At 43.8% G+C, this 23497-nt stretch overlaps 2 protein-coding genes and 1 long non-coding RNA gene across 7 annotated transcripts; 2 read left to right on the top strand and 1 right to left on the bottom strand.

Moving 5' to 3' along the window:
* The first annotated feature begins 54 nt into the window (after positions 1-54).
* LOC147245824 (SWI/SNF-related matrix-associated actin-dependent regulator of chromatin subfamily E member 1-like) lies at positions 55-12126 on the top strand. Of its 2 annotated transcripts, none has more exons than XM_086185001.1 (11): positions 55-182; positions 747-799; positions 1488-1531; positions 2250-2348; positions 6612-6704; positions 7298-7429; positions 7675-7846; positions 7955-8127; positions 9336-9437; positions 9601-9862; positions 10373-12126. In XM_086185001.1, the coding sequence occupies exons 2-11, from the start codon at positions 793-795 to the stop codon at positions 10738-10740; spliced, it is 1452 nt and encodes a 483-aa protein (XP_086041127.1). In that variant the 5' UTR covers positions 55-182; positions 747-792; the 3' UTR covers positions 10741-12126. The 2 variants fall into 2 exon arrangements, with proteins under 2 accessions (XP_086041127.1, XP_086041128.1); XM_086185002.1 differs by having other exon boundaries at positions 56-182; positions 6612-6692.
* Positions 12127-12591: 465 nt separating this feature from the next.
* On the top strand, positions 12592-23361 carry LOC147245822 (von Willebrand factor C domain-containing protein 2-like). Of its 2 annotated transcripts, XM_086185003.1 has the most exons (4): positions 12592-13330; positions 15155-15256; positions 17030-17159; positions 22526-23361. In XM_086185003.1, the coding sequence occupies exons 1-4, from the start codon at positions 12956-12958 to the stop codon at positions 22765-22767; spliced, it is 849 nt and encodes a 282-aa protein (XP_086041129.1). In that variant the 5' UTR covers positions 12592-12955; the 3' UTR covers positions 22768-23361. The 2 variants fall into 2 exon arrangements, with proteins under 2 accessions (XP_086041129.1, XP_086041131.1); XM_086185005.1 differs by lacking the exon at positions 15155-15256 and having other exon boundaries at positions 12602-13330.
* LOC147245823 (uncharacterized) lies at positions 14234-21069 on the bottom strand. Of its 3 annotated transcripts, none has more exons than XR_015110037.1 (5): positions 20962-21062; positions 19091-19295; positions 18343-18453; positions 18185-18251; positions 14234-14393 (listed from the first exon to the last, which is right to left on the bottom strand). It is a non-coding gene; the product is annotated as an uncharacterized LOC147245823 (long non-coding RNA). The 3 variants fall into 3 exon arrangements; XR_015110036.1 differs by having other exon boundaries at positions 19096-19295; XR_015110038.1 differs by lacking the exon at positions 19091-19295 and having other exon boundaries at positions 20962-21069.
* Positions 23362-23497: the final 136 nt, after the last annotated feature.

The raw sequence follows: 23497 nt of genomic DNA, 5'->3' as shown, positions 1-23497 counted from the left end.
ACAGATGCGAGACGGTGGCAGTAGAGGTACCGTAACTGCAACAGTGGGAGGCAGCAACTCATCGAGCGGTGCATAGTTTACCGGAAACAGAAGAAGAAGTCGACGACAGCGACGACGACGAAGAAGAAGAAGAAGAGCTTCAAGGCGGAATAAGCGGCCTTAGTGAGGGAACAAAGGACTGAGTATGTTTACATCGATTTGAGTAGTTTAGTTGAAATTATTACACTTTGCTATCCTCTGACTTTGATATAAGATATATAAAATGTATTTGGCATGCTAACGTTGGTACCAAGGGTAGCAGGTTACCGCATGTGCGAAGGGTTGTGCTGAATTTGTGTCGTCCGTTGTGCTAACTTCACTAAGCTAACAGGGTTATTTCCGACATCCTGTAACCACTCTAAACATTCAGGTGCACCGCGCAGAGTAAATGCTCATATTTTGTTAGGTGGTATGGGTGGTGCCTGCATTGAATGTCAACGTTACCTCTCGACATTATCATCCAGCAAATGGTTTCCTTGGTAGCAGTTTTGGCTATGTCATTGTTAGCGGTTTTGGCTAACGTTCGTGGGCCAGGACTCGCTGTCAGCCTCCGAAGTCATTTATGTCTTCGGCAATTACTTACTACTCGTAATCGTTTACTGGTATCGGTCATTTGCTTCTACAAAATTTGAACGCCAGAATGATTGGGCTTGGAGTAGTTTTGTTCATTTGTGTGATTGTACAGTTTTTCTTTGTTTCTTACTCAGGTTTACTACCATGGAGCTAGTCTGATCTCGCTCGTCTGCTGCCACGATGTCAAGTAAGCAAGCAAACACATTACTGATGGTGCAGATGACGAAGATTGTATATGAATTGTGTTAATCCTGTCATTTGTTAAGACATTTCCTAAATGGCAACTACTCTGGAAGTGTGGACTGACTTTTTTTTTTTATTTAGTGTTAGTCAACGGTCAAACCAGTACTTAGTTAAAGTTCCAGTAGAGAATCAGTGAAATGGTACAATATCACCGACTTTAACTACCCACAGAGTCTGTATTATCAGCTCCCAGCCCGTGGGCTGAACCTTTCCATTTAACACATGAATCTACTTGCTCATTAGCATTCATTTTGAACATTTTTACTTTTACACATCATTTTTAAAAGGGCAAGTTTTTACCTGTGTCCTCCTTCATGTTATCAGGGGGGTGGGTGAAAGTTCTGATTGCATACTTTACACACAGCACGGGTTTTGTCCAGTTAATGCTTCTCGGCAACAATCCAGAATGTGCCGGATTCCCAGAGTTAAACGCTGTTGCTCCCAGATGTATTTGCAACTTTCTCCGACTTAATAGTTCACCTGAGGCTGAAACACGACAATCTACATTTGATTGTGCTGTCACAGCATCAGTGTAAAATATTCCACTAATATTGGTATACATCACTTTGCATCTTGGAACTGAGAAATTTCCACACACTGACCAATCAAATAATTTTTCTTTTTCTTTGTAGAACGACCATCATATGCCCCTCCTCCACCCCCTCCCCCAACCACAGTAAGTGTCTAACTCTGCCTCCATCTTGCCATTTGAAATTAAGTGGCCAAAAGACAACTTTACCTCTTTACACACTTCTGGGTTGTTTTTCATCCTTCTCTCTCACTGCTTTATTCCCTCTTTCTCCACAGTTCTTATTATAATTTATGTAGTTCTCATTCAGTTAAGTGTCATTGCTCTCACACCTGCTTTTTCTTGTCTTATCAAAGATCGTGGGCAGATGGGGTAATTTTTTCTTGAGCTTTTACGCATTCAGTAAATCAGTGTTTAAAAGCTTTAAATTCAATCAGGTTTCAGAGTTGATAACTAATGTTTGCAGGCGGAAACTGCGTGTACAACAAAACTTGTATTGCTGCACCGACAAGCTCAGCACAGTGTAGTGTTTGTGGTGATGCACCAAGGTTAAATCCAACATCATTCAATGCCGGTAAAACTCCTGAGATACATATAGATGGATAGATAGATAGATAGATAGATATACCTACCTACCTGTATTATGCAACATTCATACATGTGGTCTCATTCTGAATGCTAGCCTGCCAATCACTTGCCCTATTTTGCCCTGCATGATGATGTCTTGGAAAACAAAAAAAGCAAAAACTATACATATATATTCATGTTTTTTCCCCCCTTTTCACTTATTTATGTTAATCCCTTTTCCTCCTCTTGTTTGTAAGCCATTTCTCATTTGTGTTTTGTCTCATTTGTCTTCCATTAGCAAATGCCTTCCACCCCAGGGTTTGTGGGCTACAACCCTTACAGCCATCTGGCCTACAACAACCTCCGACTGGGAGGGAGCTCCGGAGGCTCCAGCAGGGTAATGAATTGATGGAGGGTTTTTAAAGTAAACTGAAAGGTAGAAGAAACTTAGGTTTGCAGGCATATCGATATATTGAATTGTAGGGGTGTGAATAAGCTTGGGAGGTAGGACAAACTGTTGATGCAGAAAGTGATGGGTTGTGAGAGAACATGAAAAAGTATGACTTGGAGTTTGGGGAAAAGTGATAAACAGAATGTTTCGGGACTTTCTCACCACATAGCACCATCTAGCTGGTTACACATCAGGGAGCCTAGCACTGGGGGTTAGTGTGCCCTACAGACAGCCATAGCACATTAGACCCTAACCCTTAACATCATACTGAAGTTCCAAAACCATAAGTATTACAATTTCTCTCTAAGGTAAGACCATGCTGTGTTTCCTAGTCACACTGCTGAACATTCCTGAGTACCTTCTTGTAGTGATATGTCTACATATTGGGATACCAATGGTGACATTGCAACTTGGAAGCTATTTCAGTTCCCATATATCAAACCTAACATTAATCCCCACAAAGAATAGGTGTTTTTACTTGTCATAGATGTAAGCCAACCGTGGCCAGTGGTGTACCTCCCCTGTCTGCCTCCCATCTCGTGGTCCTGAATTTGATTTAGGTGCAGGACTGTACTTGTGTACAGAACACAGGGTCCAGTAGGCAACGAAACCTTTCTTTAAATTGTTAATTGACTGAATTCCTCCCTCCCATTAGTGCAAGCTTAACAGCCAAGCATTCAGGTCCAGTCGAAACAAAGTAGCTCAGCAGTCTGTCACATCACACAATCCCTCGTGAACATGTATGAAGTGTGTCCCCAAGCTGTTCAATTCAGAAGAGCTTCATTGGCGTGATATATTAGAAATGTAAATTGCCAAAGCACTGCAGAAATTCAGTAAAACTGACATATGATTAACAATTTAGTTGTAAAAATGTGCAAATATCAAATGCAATACTTCAACATTTCCTACAGAGCTTGTCCCTCAATTGTACAACAGTTACTACATTTTGCAGCTAATTCCGTTCCTCAACTTGCCTCTAGTTGTTCTCCACCTCCTTCGTAACCTCCTCACAGTGCATGTGTGCCACAATTTAACAGCATTAGCCATCACATTCTTTGCTGAAACTGCCGTCTGTTCTTTCACGTCTGCTGGGTGAGGAACAGCATTTGAGTGGCAACCTAAAGTTGATGTTTTGTAAGATTGGATGCTAAAAGGCGTAGCCGCTCATTTTAGTGTGGTTAATCTCACGTCATATTCTTGGCCAGCCGGAGTGACACCTGTTTCTGGACTGCTGCTTTAATTTTGTCACTCAATTTTTTTCTGCAAATGTGTATCTTTTCTTAATACTTTCAGTTTTCTTGATTACTAGTCATCTGTATTGGCACCGAAAAAAAACATATTGGTTGACCCTTTATACAGCGTTGCAATCTAATGTCACTCACACACACAGACACAGGTAGTGACTACATTTGTGATGTCGAACACAATGCACAAGAAGAAAAAACAAACGCAACTCATCCCCTCACAGTGGGAAAAGGATAAATTGGCTTTTATTGAGTTCACCTGGGTTTAAAGAAGCCTGTGTATGTAGTAGGAAATGGTTAACAGATGGCTAGTCAACCTCCTGGCGGCTGCACTGTAGCTCTGAGGTGTTGTTACCACTGAGATTAGTGGGATAGTAGGTGTCTTGTGCTAGTTAAAGTGGACAGCCAGCGAGCACAGCTACTTGAAAGATAATTCTAAATACCTGCTGTGTCTTTCCCTCAAAACACAATGTGCATGGCCTTTTGTAGTCACCTACCTTGCTTCCCCTGCTTCATCCATGGCTCCAACTTGTTTTCATATCAGGTGCTCTTGAATTACTGTGGTGCTCCTGTGTCATGTGAGATTCATTTTTACATGGATTGCAGCTAACATACCTTTTCACTCTAGTTCATCTCCCACACTAAAGATTTTTCCAAATGTGCTTTTGTGAGGTGACCAGCTTAGACATATGTACTCAGCTTGTTGCCGCTAAAAATAATCCTATACCTAAAGTATAGGAACTAAAGCTATCGCAACCAAATGCATTTGTTGTAGCGATAATAGGCAAGGCAAGGCAATTTTATTTGTAGAGCCGTTTTCACCACCAGTTTGTCTCCAGGCTTCATGGCATCATAACAACATCCTCTGTCCTTAGACCCTCACATCGACTGAGGAGAAACTCCATAGAAAACCCTTTGAACAGGGAAAAATCTGAGAAACCTCAGGGTGAGCAACAGAGGAGGATCCCTCACCAGGAGGGACAGACGTGCAGTCGATGTTGTTACAGACAAGAAAACAGTTTACAATGCAGAATGTGGGAAACATGGAAATGTTAATAACAGTTGAAGAAGGAAGCTTCTGGAAGGGGAGGCAGGGAGAGCAAGCCAGCTTGATGGGGGACTGGATGGTAGACTGGTTCATGGAAGGGGAGGCAGGGAGAGCAAGCCAGCTTGATGGGGGACTGGATGGTAGACTGGTTCATGGGAGGGGAGGCAGGGAGAGCAAGCCAGCTTGATGGGGGACTGGATGGTAGACTGGTTCATGGAAGGGGAGGCAGGGAGAGCAAGCCAGCTTGATGGGGGACTGGATGGTAGACTGGTTCATGGAAGGGGAGGCAGGGAGAGCAAGCCAGCTTGATGGGGGACTGGATGGTAGACTGGTTCATGGGAGGGGAGCGCAGGCAGGTGTAACAGTAGGGAATAAGGGGGGGGGGGGGCGATGCAGGCAGCGGTTGGGGCTCTGGTGGATCTGTGGAAACACAGAGAGACTGAGAGACACCAAGGACAAACTGCAAAGTGCAACAAGTAATGGTAGTGACAGTTCCAAAAATGTGCAGGGAGGAGAGGAGGAGAGAGGGGGAGAGGAGAGAAGAGGAGAGGAGAGGAGGGCTCCATGTAACCTGATGTGTCCCCCAGCAGTCTCAGCCTATAGCAGCATAGCTATCAATGGTTCAGAGCTACCTGAACCAGTCCTAACTGAAGGCTCTGTCATAGAGGAAGGTCTTAAGCCTGGACTTAAACGTAGTTAAAGTGTCTGCCTCTCTGACCCATGGAGAGATGCTGGTTCCACAGTAGAGGAACCCAGTAACTAAAGGCTCTACCTCCCAGTCTGTTTTAGAGATACTGGGAGTCACTAAAAGACCTGCATTCTGGGAGTGGAGTGCTCTGGTGGGACAGCAGGGACTAATGAGTTCTTTCAAATAGGATGGGGCTTTATCATTGAGAGCCTTATAAGTCAGCAGAAGGATTTTGAAGTGGATTCTAGATCCTACAGGAAGGAGAGAAGCTAAAGTGGAGAGATGTGTTCTCCCTTCTTAACTCCCGTCAAAACCCTGGCTGCAGCGTTCTGGACCAGCTGGAGACTCTTTAGAGAGAATTTAGGACATCCTGACAGGAGAGAGTTGCAGTGGTCCAGCCTAGAAGTGATAAATGCATGCACCAGTTTGTCAGCATCACTCTGGGAAAGGATGTTCCTAATCTTAGCGATACTGCAGATGGAAGAAGGCGGTCCTAGTCACATGATTTATGTGGGAGCTGAAGGAAAGGTCCTGGTCAAAAATGACCCCAAGGTTCCTTAATACTTTGGGGATATTCTCCTCTACTGTTGTGAAGGTCTTCAGTTTGACATTAACCCCTTCTTCTCAGCTGTGGGCATCATTCTACAGCATATTCGGCGAGTACAGTTTTCTAGTCCTTTGACTTTTCATACCCAAACCACGTCTGTATAACAGAGGAACCTCTCTAGCAAGTCTAAAGCGCCGAGATAAACAATCGTGCCTAACCAGCATTTTTTTTTTTTTTGGTCTGTTGTTGGTGTGTATCATCAAATCTCACAGCCCCAAGCTGTGGTGTCAGCTGAGCGCACCTACAACTCGATTCGATGCAGTACAAAATGAGCAAAATTGAGTGCAAAATTGGTTTACGTTTTGTCTCAAAACAATTTTACAACATCCGAAATTAATTGCAGAGTGGAGTTTAAATCTGGTATTGAATGACAAGACGACACTAGTGTCTCTTTTAACATTCGAGTAGTGAAGGAATTAAGTTTTTACCAAATGTCAAAGTTTGATAAACCCAGTCAAAAGCAAGCTTTCAAGAGCCTTTGATTTTGTCTGTATTGTCATGTTTACAAGCACAGATTTAACCAGGCGTCATTATGATGCAACCATAATCAGATGATGGGTTTTTCCCCCTCATTTTTATCCCTTCATTCCCACTCTTACCCACTTCTGTCTTTCGTCCACAGAACTCCTCAGGTATCACTGTCCCAAAGCCTCCCAAACCTCCAGACAAGCCACTGATGCCTTACATGCGGTACAGCCGGAAGGTAAGCAGGAAGGTAAGACACCCATCCACGGTGTCTGCTTTTACTGCTTGTCCTCCCATCCCCTGAAAGGTTGCAGGGGTTTGAGGGTGGGAAACAGCTAAGCCATGACGCCTCACCATCACCTCAACCACCTACTGGAGACTCTCCACTCTTTTCATTGTTTTGTTTGTCATTGTTGAATAATAAAAAACAGATTTCCTTGTGTTTCCTTCATGCTAGCATGATCTACTGCTTCTGTCCTCCATTTCTGCTTCGATGTGCTAATCTCTTCTCTGCTTCTCTAGTTTTTGCAGTGAAATTGGAATATTAAATTCTGCATAAAGGAAAAAACAATAAAATAAATCACAACATTGAACAGCTGATTCTTGAAGTTTTTCATATCTTGCCAGCCCTTTGAAAGACCTTTATGCCAGTCAGTCAGTTTTGATTAAAAGTTACATGACATTGGCACGGTTTTCATCTTTGCACTGCTCTGTCTTCTAATTCAGTCTTGCTCTTTTTCACTAAACTGCAGTGGCCATGCAATTGACCATATGATATCTGTGTGTTTTTTGTTAATGCATTTGCCTGTTCGTTGGTGTCTTACCTGTGTGTGAACATGCAAGGTATGGGACCAAGTGAAGGCATCCAACCCAGACCTGAAGCTATGGGAAATTGGAAAGATTATTGGAGGGATGTGGAGGGACCTGACAGATGAGGAGAAGCAGGACTACCTGAACGAGTACGAAGCTGAGAAGGTGGGTAGCCTATATATTTAAAGTGCACACAAAGAATTTCAAATTAGTCAAAATAGCTTAACTTTGCATGGCATGGATCACACAGTGCAAGTGATTCCTAAGTGTGGCGTATTCTTCAATTATCTTGTCCCCTCAAACTGTCCTGGGATGCATCCCTGCACAATTAATTGGTAAAGGTATTGACACCGTAAACTTAGACCAGACATGTAGTTTCATCTTAATTTCCCATTTTCTCTCCCTCCTAGATTGAGTACAATGACTCTTTGAAGGCCTACCACAACTCCCCTGCCTACCTGGCATATGTGAACGCCAAGAACCGGGCTGAGGCTGCAATGGAGGAGGAGAGCAGGCAGCGGCAGAGTCGTATGGACAAAGGAGAGCCATACATGAGCATCCAGCCAGCTGAGGATCCAGACGGCAAGCTTTTACATCTAGATATTCCTGAATTATTTAGTTTTTCAGTAAAGAATATCAATGTCCAAAACACAACTTCAAAAGTTAAAGCGGTCTGTTTGTTTTCTGTAGATTACGATGATGGTTTTTCAGTGAAACACACAGCAGCGGCTCGCTTTCAGAGAAACCACCGGCTCATCAGTGACATCCTCAGTGAGATTGTGGTGCCTGACGTCCGCTCGGTGGTCACAACAGCTCGCATGCAGGTCTTAAAGAGGCAGGTCCAGTCTCTTATGGTGCACCAGGTAGGCTGAAAGGATATTTACGGGGGGGGTATAGATATAGATGTAAATGATTGACTGCAGTGGCCATCGCTACAGTCATGTTGTGGATTGAGGATGTTCCATAATTGTCAGATTGTCCATACGTTCATGATGAAGCTTGTATTTGATGTGTGTGGCGTGCAAAACTGCACACTTACCTACTGAACGTCCTGTTCTGACTCGATCAGTGAACACATTTACATTTGATATTTTACACTTAGACATCCTGATCTGCTGTTAAATCTGGTGAGCATGATCAATTGAGCACTTCACTTGAATGTCTGGACTCCATTAAATTTTCGATGATGAAAACTGTCCCAGTTGAACGAAAATAAGACAGAGGCTCTTCTTATTGCTTTGGGAAATGTAGTTACTGTCATTTCATTGATTACATTCAGTGCAGCCTTCTTAATTTAGGTGTCTTCCTAGACCAGTCTCTGTCTCTTGAGAGTCATGTCAGGCAACTTGTCCCTTCCTGTTTCTTCCAGCTTAGGAGCATCAGTAAGGTATGATCAGTTGTAACAAAGGTTGAGATGGAACCGATCGTTCTTGCCCTCCCACTCCTGTATTACTGCAATGCTCTGAGTACCTGTCTGAATCAAACTTCTGTTTAGGAACTTTAAGTCCATCCAACATGCAGCTGCCCAGATTTTAACAGGAGGTCATGCATCACTCCTATTTTATCCCTCGTCACTGCTCCCACCTGGTCAGTCACCTTAATATGGTGCAGATCTCCTCCCTGCATTTACAGCAAATCGTCTGTCCAGGACGGACTGCTTCTTTCAGGCAGTCGCACCTAAGCTTGCAAATGCTCTCCCTTCATCTAAGATCCTTGGAATCCTGTGATTTGTGTTTGTTTTTTTTTTTTTTTAATGAAGCAGCTCAAAACATTCTTATTAAGACAGGCCTTTGGTTCAGACAGCCTTCTAAACAGCTGCTCCTTGTTAATTATGGCACTCTCCCTGCTGCTGTCTGCCAGACCAGTGCCAGCAGTCATAATATTGTGTTTACACTGGTCTCTAATTTTGTGTTTTTGTTTATTGCTGTCAAGCATTTTGTGATTTTGCATCTGTGAAAGGTGCTATATGAATACATGTTACCGACTTACTCACTTAAATGTTGAGATGTAATGTCACAGCCCTTTAATCAACCTTAGGGAAAAACTGAACTTTCACCCGTGTCTTTTGTAGCGGAAGTTGGAGGCTGAACTTTTACAGATTGAAGATCGCCACCAAGACAAGAAGAGACGCTTTCTGGAGACCACGGACTCATTCAACACTGAACTCAAGCGGGTGTGTCTTTACTCTCGATGGAGCAGAAGTTGCAGACAGTGTGACATTTCATTTTGTACTGGTGTTTGACCACAGATTCATTTATGCATTTACCTTCAAACCAATGACATCAGAGGTAGAGTTGAGGTGAAGGTGTTGCTGTAATCATTATTTCTGTCTCCAGCTGTGCAGTCAGAAGGTTGAGGTTGACATGGAGAAGCTGGCGGCAGAGATGGCGGTTGCTGAAGAGGCAGCCAGACGCAGAGTGGAGGAGAGGGAGCGCGAGGCAGCTGAAGAGGCAGAGAAAGCGGCTCAGCAGGCTCAACAGCAGCAACATCAGGAGGCTGCTGGAAACAAGGCTGCAGCACAGAGCAGCACAAATACTAACAGCTCTACCAACACTGCCTCAGGGACCAAGGAAGACAAGTCCACGCCCATGGAGACAGGTGCCAGGACACATGACACTGTTGATCCACCCTTTACGAATCAAGCCAAAGTGTTACGTGCTGATTCTCATGAACTCAAGTGTTTTAGGTGCCTGCGCAGCTTCCCCAGAGCAGCAGCCTCCCTGTTCCTCCTCTTTTATTCTTCATCCAATTTGGTGGAGGGGTGTAGTTGACCACTGGCTGCAGCAGAAAGTAACGAATCGATAATCGTCCTGCAGTTCGTCTTCAAAAAGCCTGCAGTTGCAAGTGTTTTTGAACTTGGTTACGAAAAAATTGTAATTGCCAACCAAATGTCATGCTTCATTCTACGAAGTGTAGGAGTGGCTACCCCGTTTTTGTGTATTTAGTGCCAGTAACAATCGTAGTTCTTAAAACTGTGTTTTCTGAAACGATGCTTTCAGAAGTGAGAAATGATCTTTGAGCCATTGTTAAAGATTTCTCACCTACAGTCGGGACCGGGGGCTTGTAGTAATTCAAGTTTAAAAGTAACATTGCTCTGTCATTCTCCAGATGAAGAGTCACCAACAGAACCCTCCTTGGACCCTCAACCGGCTCCACCTCCAACATCTGACCCCCCTTCCTCTGCTTCCGATAAAGCAACTCCTCCTCCAGAACATCCCAGAGAGAGCACTGCTCCTAGCAGCAGCGCCGCCACTGATGAGGGCAACAACAGTAGCAAGCCCCCTCTTCCAGAGAGCCTCCCCTCAGCAGCTGCCCCGGAGTCTCCAACAGCCCAGGAAGACATCCCAGACATGGCTGCAGCACCTCCCCCTGCCCCAGAAGAAGCACCACCACCACCTCCTCCACCACCACCACCTCCGCCGCCGCCACCACCACTTGGGCCCATCAGTCAGAGTGGCCAGCAGTATGATATGTAATAGTCTCACAGTAGTAGCCGTAGAAGACCTCTGAGCGCTGCAGCTGTGTTCCTCTGGGACGTAGCTGCAGCACCGTAGTTGAGCATGCAGTTTGGCAGAGCTGGGATTGTATAGTGGCTGAGTCTGTCAGTCAGTCAGGTCAATAAATAGTGACTGAGCATAAAGGGTTTCACTCATCCATCCTCCTCCATTTGGACCAAACAGCAAGTTTTGATTCTCTTTGCCTCCGGTGTATTCAGCATGCCTGGACTGACGATGTGAATTCATCTGTAAAAGTGTGCCCAGTTTGACCCCAGTGAGTGGGTGCACCAGGCGTTTCTACAAGCCATTCCTCTTTTCTAATCATGCTAACTTGATGATTGTTGTAGCTGAGGGCAGAGTTCAGTTCTGTTCTGGCCAGACATAAACACAGTTCCAACCTAAGGACATTTTCCTTTGACTTTTCTCACAGTCTGAATATTTTGAACACCAGTGCTGCTGTGAGGTGGCCATTGAGTCCCAGCTGCAAATGTTTCAATGGTAGTAACATGTTCATGACAGGTACCAGGGGACAGTGACCACTTCAGTTCCAAATTAAACTAGTTGCTCATGACGAGAAAACTCACTGGTGGTTGATTTTCATTAAACCTTAATTCAAATGTGGACATCAGTCCATAGTTGTAGTCTTGGGTCTTGACACACTGGATTCTCAGAGTGCGACTTCCGCTCTTTGTCCGACGAACCTCAAACTTTTCCCCACTCCAACCTTACGGTTAATCAGGTCACAAAGCTCCCATCGTTGACTCTGCTTTGTGTTTTTAGAGACGTGTTTAGGTGAGTAAAATCCCATTCAACCCTTATTATTGAACCCATCAAATCAGATGATCATCTTGTGCGAAATGACCGCTTCAGGGAGGAAGCCATACTAAACTCTACGACAACTCACACTGCAATTGAGTATTCAGCAATTGTTCAAGACCTTAAATTAATCAAGAATGTGGAAAAAAAACGCGCTTTTTTTTGGCATCATTTTCAGAACGACACGAGCAATCGTGCTAAGACTGAAATGGAAGGGGGGTGGAGGACGTGTTTCAAAGGTGCTTTAAAAAAAACTTCAGATGATGAAAAAGACGTCTTTATTTCTGCCGTACGAGGATCCACACTCAGTATCCATGCATCTGTGGGACTGACTCCTTCAAGATGAAGCTAATTTGTGAAGCTCCTACTGTCAACTTCAGATTTCTGTTGTCATGAAGTCCATCTTCATCCAAACGTAACCTCGGTCACTTGATGCATTTGAATGACTTTTTTTACCCTGACTGTTTTTATTAATATGCCTGGTTTTGAATCTTTCTTTTGTACTGTCTGAACTTATCAATCCAAATAAAGAGGATTTGTCAGTGCTTGCTTGTTGTCTTGCTGCTTTTTTGTCCTTCTGGACTGCTTGTAGGAGTCAGTTTGCTGTATCTTCAAACAGAAACCTCTGAAATATCAAAAGCTCTTGAAGCACACACTTGAAATCCTTTCAGAATTCTACCTTATATATTTTTTTTTAATAAGCTTTATTTTTTTAAATTCAAGTCACTTGAGAAAAGCTTGAAAATCTTGTTTCAGCTGCTTTGGTGATGGATTGTGGCCTTGTGCCATTTTCCGCTGCATCATTTGCAACTTCGTAGGAGATAATTACTCCCGTTCAATTAACATTTACATTTCTAGGATAAACTTCGTCTACAAAGGATACATTTGAAACTCAGTTTTATCTATAAAAAGTAGCAGGTAAATGATTTTAGTGCATTAAAGGAAGTGACAAGTGCAAATAAAGACCGTGTCGAAATGACGTCAGTGTCCTCACTGTCCACCTCAGGGCTCGAAGCTTTTCTCCAGCTTTGAAGTTGTGGGTAGATGTGGTTTTTATGGGGCCTCTCCAGGCTTGAAGAAAGTGCGACCACTGGCTGACGTCAGGTGGGCTTGGATGAAGTCATGGGTGGCATTTAACAGGCGCTCGTCGCTGCTGGAGGACAAACTCACCGGAGCGCACCACTCTCACTCACTCACGCACACACACACGCACACAGATGAGTGTGGGCGTGTGACCTGGTCTCCAAAAACATGCATAGGCAATACTCGCTTTTATTTGCTTTAAAGTTCAACTTTGAGGGTTTAATTTTGCCCTTTTTCACATTATTTTGAGACTGTGCTTGTTTTTTCACTTTCTACAGCGGGTAACCTGCTCACCATGATCCCGGGACATCGCGCACTCAGCCGCCTCCTCCTCGCCCTCGCCTCGCTGCTGCTACAGAGTTCCGGGCGAGTCGTGGAGGATCACTCTTCCAAAACCGACTCGGACTACGATTTCGGGGACTACAGAGGGAAGTGGTGCATCGATGACCACGGCTTTGTGTACAGCATCGGAGAGGTTTATTACCCGAGTCCCACGGCGTGCCCATGCATGTGCACCGTGGATGGCCCGGTTTGCGTCCAACCCAAGTGTCCCCGAATCCATCCCCGCTGTACGCGGATCCGGTTCAAGGGATGCTGTCCAGTCTGCGAGGCTATGGCCAGGTTCTGTGTCTATGGGGGCAAGACGTACCGGCTCCTGGAGGAGTTCAGGGTGAGAATACTTTCTTATTTTATGAGATCCTGATCTTCAGTATTTTTCTTCTGCAGCCATTTTGCTCTCTTTCAACTCCCTCATACTTTCAGCTACAGAAACCATTCAGAAATCCAGTTAACATAATGGGGGTGGGGTATTTTCTGGATTTCTAACATTTATTTGTTGTTGTTGTTTTTTTTAAACAGATTTTTACAGGTTAAGAGAATGGAGCATCAATAAACTTGTGCTTTGGTATTTTTGGCCCCCTCAGCTCACAGCTTTGCACCATCAATGTTGGAAAGATTTTTTTGGGGGGGGGGGGCACATTTACTTTGCATTTTCTGCAGGAAGTGTTTTTTCGAGTTAATTTACTGTTTGTCTGTTATGGAGCCTCCCTGCCAAACGGAGTTTTGCTCAAGTTGCTTCTTTTCTGCCCAGTCTAGAGGTGTCAGAGACATAAGATGAAAAGGTCCCCCATCCTCCCCAACTCCCAAGCAGCCACAGCAACACAAAGATCTCCGTCTAAACTTGTAGTTTTATTCACATCAAAATCAAAGGAAAAACATGGACTTATTTCCAGGGTAGGCTAGGGCCAACATAAGAAGCAGAGCAGTTCTGAAAGCAACCATTCAGACTGAAGACATAAAGAAACCAAAATGCAAAATACTTACCCACCTACCTACCTAAACAGGAGAAAACAGAATGGCACCACACCCCTACTATCCAAGGGAAACTAACAACAGACTAACAATAAACAATCGGATTCCTGCAGATTAAAGTCACATGGCAGTTTGGAGTGGAGGTGGATGAGAGAAATGTCCCCTGTGCTAAACTGAGGGCATCTTGCATCGTTGTACAGCCAGCCTCTTCTGGAGCAGCCAAACAAATTCCAAAAGTTGTCATAACACATATGCAACCTACGGTGTCATAATTTGAGTGACTTTTGTGGAGCAAATGTTATTCAGTGAGTCATTGTACAGGTTTTTATTTCATTTTTGACATCATTCTATAATCTTCATATGCAAACTGGAATGCCTCTTCCACTAAAAGTTGCATTTCCTCGTGACATTTCTTTGTTCTCCTGTGTAGAAAAGGGAACAGACAATTAGCAAAGTACAGGCAGCTGCACCAATTCCCCTCATCTGAGCTGTTCCCCTGAAAAAACTCCCACACATTTCTCCAAAACAATGCACATTCCACATGCCTCCATCTGGCTGTTGGTATCCATCGTGAAATGGAGCCTCTACAGAGGAGCGTGGTCTGAACAGAAGGCAAATGGGTGTTCAAGATGATCGTAATGTGTCCTTCTGCAGGAGAAAAGGGTGAGAGAGAAGTCTGGTGTGTGGACAGGTGGCTCCGCACCCTCTCAAGTGCCAGCATTCATTACTCCGTCCACTGGACCAAGTCTGTGAGGGTGGGTGTAAACCACTGGTAGGCTGGTTGTTGCATCCTTAGGCAGCTGGATGTAGATGAAGGGCCAGTTGGTGGGTGCCACCTTGTTACCCAGAACCTGCATGCAACAGTGGACCTCAGGGGAGAGTCCCTTCCTATGCATGACCACTTTTTTCACTCCCCCAAGGGGACAGGGGGGGCTCAAGTGTCACTGTCTGGGCCTCCCCGTCATATTCACCACTGAGTCTGGTTTCGCCCCTGTGGCTGCAGTGGGGGCCATCCTGGAGGCTCCTAAGCAGAATGACGGAACAGGAGGAGATCAGAGTCTTTCTGTCCGTTCAGTTGTGAAACTCCGGAGGAACTGAGTCTTTCTGGTTGTCCTCCAGGATCATGTCTCCAGAGAAGTACTTTGATGCACAGTTAGCTGATGTCTGCAATGTCTTTGTTCAGCTGTATGTAGACTGTCCCAGCCATCAGGTTACCTGGAGTGTTGCAGGCAGAGGCCAGGTTGGAGAGGATGTCTTCAGTCAACAGAGGCAAAGACTTGACCAGGTGTGAAGTAGGAATCTCTACTCTGTATCCTACAACATCTTTGTCTTTGTCTACGTGGTCCTCACGGCCCTCTCTCCTGCTGAAACCTCTGTCACACCATTGCATAACATGGTGTTATGAAGTTTTTAGTTTTGCTGGTTAAATGTCCCATGTTGTTTGCCGCACCTAAAGACATTTCTACCCACATGTCAAGGTTACACCCACTGAAACCATGTGCTCTAAGTCTTAAAGCAAATGAGCATAGAAACAATAATATGTCAATACAACAAATGGAGAAAAGACCCTGAGGCTCCTGACACAGTAATCCTGTCAGATGTTTAAATCAATGAAGTTTTGCTCCTGCGCCTGAATGCTCATAGCATCTCTCTGCTGAGGAGATGCACTAATCTGCTGCAGCGAGAATCCACTAAAGTCCCCAAGGTGAAATAATCCAACATGTTTTTGTTGAGCTCTTTTTGCACGCTTCCACTGTTGCACATTGGTCAGTAATGCAAATGCACATTTTAGGATGCCTCAACATAGGATTGTGCCAACCTTGTGCCTGACCATAACGCTTTAGATCAACACACCCACTGGCACACGTCCATTTGCGATGTAAACAGTGTGGGCGCTAGGCGAGGAAATGACAACTGTGTCGGTCTGCAACGACACCTGTGCTGGGCCATGTGCCATTATGTGCCCAGCATAAGATCAGGTGGCTTTTACTGGCATGAAACCAAGTCAAGGCAGTACAATACCTCTATGTGACCTAGATTAAACCACCAGCCAAAGACTACCAGGTAATGGTACACACAAATAATGGTTTGGTGCCTAGCTCAGTTTTTGAGCCAGGGTTCAGTTTCACCCTTCTCCTGTCTGTCCAGCTGCCATTCATGGCTTGGAATTCCTTCCACTGTACCTGCACACCTGCAGGTGATCTCCAATCAAATTATATCTTCTCACCCATGTGAGGTCATTAACCCACTCATCAGACACTGCACCACACGATTCCATGAAGAATCCCTGAACCATGGGGCAGATCCGCCTCGGATCAGTGCGAAGAGCTCGACTGTACACACAGGAGAAAGCTTTTGACAAGTCAGTGGGGTTCTGCACAGTATCGCTCAAAAAAGAAGGATGTCCTATGTTATTTCCATGTTCAGAGTGGTGCTTTTGTGTGTTCTCAACCACTTACCTTTGCGGTTGTTACAAATTGTTTTGAGAAAGGTACTTTCTGTTTTGCAGCTCATAAAGATGATTCGGGAAATAATTTTCTGTACGGTGAGCTTGTTGTAATCTGTGTTGTAAACTCTGTTAATGTAGCTGTAACTTAGCTACCTAGCTAAACTGTTGCACATACATATTGTCACTTATCAGATCACGGGTGAATGTTGCCAAGTCAAAAAGTAATACTCAAGGGACAGCATGGCAAGAGAAGCTGAGAGGGAGGAGACGAAAAATATTGTTGTCATGGAAGCAAAGTTCAGTGAAGCATCTTTTTCCTCTCACAGCACAAACCTTTTTCTCACAGGCCGTCCCAGCAAACTGCCAGCCTGCCAGTGCTTTGCTGCTGAGTGCTGATGTGTGGTAGGAGTAGAGATTTCAGGAAAACCCTTGGGGCCAATCATCGCCTTCTAAACGTGCCGCCAGCCACTACATGTAAACACGTGTGTGTGGTGTGCCGCTGTAGCCACACCCTTCTGCGTGAATTCTGAACAGCAGCTCAATTTTAATCGTTGAACCTGCATGGAAAAGTTTGAAGTGAATGATATCCAAACTGTTTCTATGATTTAGCTTTCAAGGTGTGAGCGATGTCGCTGCGAGGCCAACAGGGAGGTGTACTGCACCATTTCAGACTGCCCCGCCCCCCACTGTGTCAACCCCACATACGAACCGAACCACTGCTGCCCCATCTGTAAGGCTGGTAAGACTCAGTCACTCAGTCACCTCGACACTGTTGTCAGGATGTCCCGAGTTTCATATTTACTTGACTTACTCTTTATTTCCAGTCTCAGTTGTAAGTTGAGGCAGTTGATTGATTCATTGATTGATTGCTTGACTGATTCAAGTTGTGACACATGGATGCTTGGATGCTTCATGGTTTAAAAGCTTTCTGTTAATTGAAGATTGCAAAGTGAATTCTGATGATTTTAGGGAGTCTTAACCTCTTAAATTATCCAAATGCAATGTAAGTGTTCAAATCCTTTTTTGGCAGAAGTACCAGCAAACCCCAGCAGGTTCTTGTACACCTGTCTGTCTGATGATATTTCAGCATGGTCCTTTATTATTTTTAAGAATGAGTTGCTGAAATAATGACAATTTCACATTCATTTGTGACACATAGCCATATTTATATGATTGTTTTGTTAATAAAATGTATCAAATTGTCAATAATTCTATTTATTACTGTATTTCTACATGTATTTTTTGTATATTTCTTTTTTCTGGTATCTGTACGTTAATCACGTGGGCGGTCCTAACATTAGCAGCTCTCCCGTAGTTGACACTGACCATAAATATATGCAAACATACACATATGCACACGTCTGTAGATGCTAGCCCTGCGCTACTGGTGTTGAAGTCATGGAAAATGTTGTACGAGTCAATTCTCAAAATTGGCTTTGACAAGCGGCAGCGCCAGTCACCCAGAATAGGCTAGTAAGGTTGCTAATGTTAGCTGCACAGCTAAATAAGTTACTGGTCTTGCGTCAGCTAAAGTTACCCATTAAGCAACGCTATCTAACCATCAGGAAACTACTGCCATCCCTGTCGTCAACACTGTCAGGTTTGACAAAGTTTCTTGGAGACGGCCGAGCTGGTACTGCTCGCAGAACTGAGCAGACACAACCAGTAATGAAATTGCAGGTCTCCCAGAGTGGACCATTGGTGGTCAGAGGCAGACCAAATGTACGTCTCCGTTATCTGACATCAGCAAACTCTGTAACCCACCTTGGTATTATTGGACCTGCTGTTGCTGTTGGCCCAGGACTTCAAGCCTCAGGGGCTGTGTTCTGTCCTGCACAACAAGAGAGCAAAAGGAGATCAGAGGGAAAAACGTTTTGTTTTTGTAGTTTAATCACTATGAACCAGCCCCAAGAAACACTCGCCTGCTGCGGCGTCCTGTAGTTTGTGTCCTGTGGATTTGATTGGAATCATTTGTTGTTGTCTCGTTCACCCAGCTGACCAATCCTGCTTAGACTGATGTAAGGACTGTCCACCTCATCAACATACGGACACAGAAATACAGAAATAAATACAGTCGGAGTCATTTTACATCACTGGATTGCATTTAGCTTTCATTTATTCCTGTATTTTACAATTATTTATTTTTTTCATTTATTCATATATTTATTTTTAGATGTAACTTTTTTTGTCCTCCACAGAAATTAGCCCATTGTGGGATTTAGACTGACTCTAAACATGAGAGTGAGCGGTCCAGCATTAAAACCCAAACACAAAGTAGACTATTGAAAAAAAAACAAAAAAACAGTTGAAGAATGAAGCAGCAAGGTATGTGTGTCATTGCGATTGTGTTTGAAGGGTTACGTGCTTGTATTCACATGTCAGTTGCACGCCAGAGGATGAAGTGTACGGTTGGAGCTCCTTTCTGCGTGTTGTTATGAATCAGGTGAAAAAGAGTGTGTGTATCCACAGCAGCGCACCAGGAAGTGGAGGACTAGTTTGCATGGACAGACTGTGTGTCTGTGTTAAGCAGAATTTACGCCAGCTTAGTGCCTCAGTTAAAATGCGATCACAACGGTACTCATTAATTGTTGTGGTTTAAAACAACACCAGTTCACATACATCAAGTACAACAAGTTTCCCAGTAATGCTGTGGTCTGTGTGCCCAGTGACCTCACCAGTCGGTGCGTTAACTGCAGCTCTGTCAGTTCTCACTTTCCGAACAGCCACAGGTCCTAATTGTTGGATGTGTAAGACTTGTTTCAAAGCAGCAGGTTTGTCTGCTTCAAAGTGACCTCTGGTTCATAGCCAACAGCTCAGTATCCCACTGAAGCTATTCTGCTTTACTCTTCAAGCTGAGACTGTAAATGTCGGCAAACTAGGGAAGAAAAATTTCAAAATTCAGTTTCCCTGCCAAAATCCTGACAACTTGTCCACTGGACCTTTGTTCAGTTTCAGTGCATTCAAAACTTTAATTCTTTTGATAGTTAAGGATCGTTTTGTCAATCTCGCACGTATAAAAAAACAAATGTCTGAACTGACAAAAAAAAACAAACACACACAGACACACGCAGACGCGCATCGCTGGTATCAGATCAGTGCTTTAGACAAGTCAGTGTAGCGCCATGTGAGGCACAGAGCTGTAATTTGTGTATGACTGAGCTGTCATCTCATGACGTTCCTTCACAGCAAACAAGGGCGGTCTTTTCTGCAATCATGCCTGTCATGTAAAAGCACCTGCTCTAAATGCCAGGTGTCAAACTGTCCTATACTCTCAGCAGGAGCTGTCTTCAGCTTGAGAGGGACAGCAGCACCCCCCCCCCCCCGACCCTGACATTTCAGAATCCTTTCATTATCCAGCTTATTAAAGGTGCTGTTCTTGCGTAAGTGCTCTCTGGACAATCTTGATATTTGCACTACTGCTCTTTAAAGTACTACAGTATATTGTTATACTTTGTATACCTATTGCTAAAAGAAAAAATAATGGCCAGAGCCAAAATAAATAAAAGCCTGTTACCAATAGACTCCTGGTCTCTTTTAAACACCCAGGGTCCACATCGATTTTGCAAAATAAACGCCCGGGCTTCTAATTGGTCATTTACGGTAGTTGGAGTAATCGAAGAGTTACTGGTTCGATCCCTGTTTCAAACTGAGTCAAAGTCTCATTGAGTAAGATGCAGGACCCCTCGTAGTTTCTGATGACCTTGCATGTCAGCCTCCACCATTAGTGTGTGTGTGTGTGTGTGTGTGTGTGTGTGTGTGTAAATTGGCGAATCGGGCAACATTAAAGCACTTTGGAGAAAAGTGCGATCTGAATACTTCAACATGTTTGCCACGTCTTGAATGTGGACATGCTTAAATAATCAAATTCTGATGCTAATGCATCGTCACTGGTTGAAGGCTTTACAAACACAAGACACACTGAGCAGGAGAGGGAGTGTTCATTGTTGTCAGCCGTTTCCTATCTGTTCCATCTGCGATGTGAACACATTGAGAACTCTCTCAGTGATTCGGCAAGAAAACTATTGTTGTGAAACTCTCAGCTCAGCAGATTTCAGTAGCTGCTGCCTGTACTTTCACCTGTCATGAAATGATTAGGCTGTGGAACACTGTCAAGTGTATTATGTAACAAATAGAAGTGACTTCTTCAAAGCCAACAACTGCAAAAACCACACCTGGAGATACAGTGATGCAGTATGTCTGAAAGATTGCCTCTGATATCCTTGTTTTGTTAAGATCGTGCAATTCTTCATGGCAGTGGAAAAAAAATAAAAACTCGATCACTCTAAAAATAGAATTTCGTTTCCCTTCTGCTCAGACGCATCCGGGGCAAAATTTTAATAAAAATCTGTCCATAATGTTTTGTGTCAACCTGCTAACAGACAGACAGAGAAATGAATAGAGCCGATCATATCAACCTATACAAATAAAAAATGATCTAGTAGATAGACAATACAATATATAGTCCCATGAAAATGTAAATAAAAATATGTCTGATAGCAATAAACTACAGAGCAGCTACATAAAGTAGACCAAAAATGCACCTGAAACTCAACAGCAACGTCTCTTGATGCAGGGGTGTCCAAACTGGTCCAGTAGAGGGTCGTGTGGCTGCAGGTTTTCATTCCACCTGAGCAAAAGCAACACCTGATTCTACTTAAATCATCTAAGCCGTGTCCACACTGCTCATTTGTTGGATCAGGTGTTGCTTTTGCTCGGTTGGAATGAAAACCTGCAGCCACACGGCCCTTACTGGACCAGTTTGGACACCCCTGCTCGAAAGGAATCCCAGTCCAGTCACTGAGGGCAACCCAGAGTTCTTTTTTGTGAGCAGGGAGAAGAGGATATGCCACAATCTAACGATGTAAAATCCAGATTGAAGCGGCAGCACCTGCACTATTCTGTATCTTTTAAAAGCAAATCAAAAATATAAATCTTCACACAAGCTTTTTTTTAATCTAAGAAATTACTGTTATTATTCCCTTTTAAGAATAACTGCTTTGACTTGATCCCATCTTATTTTATGTTTTTACATATGTAGTATGTACATATACATATGAACATATGTGTTCATATGACCTGGTGATCTCTGACATTTACAGATTATATTTATGTCATCTGAAAGTTGCATCATGGATAAACATGACTTTAACCATGATAATCACAGTCATCATCACTACAGCAACCACATAACAATACCACGACTAATAATGATAATTATACTGGTGTTCCATGTGTCAAAGGCAGGTTCCCTGTCACAGATGGAGGTTCCTTTATTTGGCAGCTACGTGCGAAACAATTATCAAGAGCAGTCAGCAGGAGGACAGGAAGTACACTTCACCTACTGCCAGATCTGACCGCGTTCTAAGAAACCCAGCTGACATAAGAGAAAGTGGCAGCAATGGGAGAAAAAAACAAAACAAAACCTCAGTGATGCAACAGAGCGGGTGAACAGCTCTGGTGCATCCATCCAGCCCATCTGCCCACCGCTTGGTTGCGTCACTGAGGTTTTGTTTTTTTCTCCCATTGCTGCCACTTTCTCTTATGTCAGCTGGGTTTTATAGAACGCGGTCAGATCTGGCAGTAGGTGAAGTGTACTTCCTGTCCTCCTGCTGACTGCTCTTGATAATTGTTTTGCACGTAGCTGCCAAATAAAGGAACCTCCATCTGTCAAAGGCAGCCTTTTTACACTGTTTACACTTGTAGGACTGCACAAAACAGCCTGTTAGAAGACTATTTATGTGTGTGTGTGTGCGTGTGTGTGTGGGGGGGTGCGTGTGCGTTCATATATATACGTGTGTGTATGTAGTTATATAGTTTCTCTGTTGTAGAGCAGTATCCTACCTCTCTGAATCAAATAGCAGTGCCAGTAAATCCACACAATCTGAAGCTCAAGTACAGAAGTATTTGCTGCATCATCATCATCATCATCATCATCATCATCAACTTCAAAGGATCAATAATTGAGGCCACGTCCATGAATTTGTCCTGCATGTGTGTTCGTCAGTGAATAAATGCTACAATGTGTAGTCTGCACTTTACTCCAGTTTACCCCAACAAACACGTGTTCTGAAGTGTCCACCCTCAGACTCTCTCCTGTCCCTCAAGGTCCCAACTGCTTTGCTGGGAATAGGGTGATCCCAGCGGGGGAGCGTGTCAGCATTGACCAACGGACAGTCTGCTACTGCACCTACAGGGACGGGACCTGGCACACCCACCCTCATGCCACCTGTGAGCAAAGCCCCCAGCCCAGCCCCACACCCAAAGCCCACACCGAGCCCCCCAGGGATGAGGAGAACAGGGGGAAACCGGGGAGGGTGATTATATACAAACTGGATATGATACCATGAAGTTTTTGTCACAGCTCCTTATTTGTCGGTGATAGCAGGTAAGGTGGCTTCATCTTACAGGTCAAATGACCTGTTTTGATATTTGACAAAGCCAGACCGTGAGTATTGTTCTTTTACCCTGAATTTGTATTACTTTTCCTCAAATAACCCAAATTTCCCAATGATAAAATTCAAAATGTCATATCATTGTGTTTGAGGCGACCAGATTTGTCTGTTTTGACTCGTATTTATTGAAATGGCTGATGAAGGGATCTTGAGACTGTACTTCCCATGTCTGTGTATATTTTTTATGGGACAATAGTGACTGACGTCATAGGGGAGCATTGTCACAAAGAATTGCTTATGTTTCCTTCTCCGCCACAGAGACAAGCAACTGTACAAGCACTAGTAACTGCAATGTCACAGAGTAGTCAGTTCCCCAGGGGCAGGTGTGTGGCCGCCCACTGCTCCTTACTAAGTAGGATTGATGTAAATGTTTGCTGGTTAAATATCAGTTGATGTTAATAGTTTTACTAGGATAGCAGTAATTATTGTTATGGTGTAGCACTGATGACTGCATGGTGGTGTCGTTGTTGTATAACAAACCCCACAGGTCCTCAATACTCTTATTTTCAGTTTCAATAAAATATATTTATTGCTGTTGTATTTTTATGTACAAGGTGAAACTGAAAGAACCTCATCAACTTTTCTTTTCAGTAGTGAGTTTTAAATTTAGATTTTTTTTGTTGTT

This window comes from Aulostomus chinensis, chromosome 18 (assembly GCF_037954235.1).
Source record: "Aulostomus chinensis isolate RoL2024-O1b breed Wild chromosome 18, RoL_Achi_v1.0, whole genome shotgun sequence".
NCBI classification, from domain to species: Eukaryota; Metazoa; Chordata; class Actinopteri; order Syngnathiformes; family Aulostomidae; genus Aulostomus; species Aulostomus chinensis.
This window is presented reverse-complemented; position numbering and strand designations above follow the sequence as displayed.

Excerpts from the sequence above, each read along its gene's own strand:
- LOC147245822 (XM_086185003.1), top strand. The coding sequence starts at position 12,956 with ATGATCCCGGGACATCGCGCACTCAGCCGCCTCCTCCTCGCCCTCGCC. Across the intron at positions 13,331-15,154 it reads GGCTCCTGGAGGAGTTCAGG|CTGTATGTAGACTGTCCCAG; the intron begins GTGAGAATACTT and ends GTCTTTGTTCAG. Across the intron at positions 17,160-22,525 it reads CTGCCCCATCTGTAAGGCTG|GTCCCAACTGCTTTGCTGGG; the intron begins GTAAGACTCAGT and ends CTGTCCCTCAAG.
- LOC147245824 (XM_086185001.1), top strand. Across the intron at positions 1,532-2,249 it reads CACCCCCTCCCCCAACCACA|CAAATGCCTTCCACCCCAGG; the intron begins GTAAGTGTCTAA and ends GTCTTCCATTAG. Across the intron at positions 9,438-9,600 it reads TCAACACTGAACTCAAGCGG|CTGTGCAGTCAGAAGGTTGA; the intron begins GTGTGTCTTTAC and ends TTCTGTCTCCAG.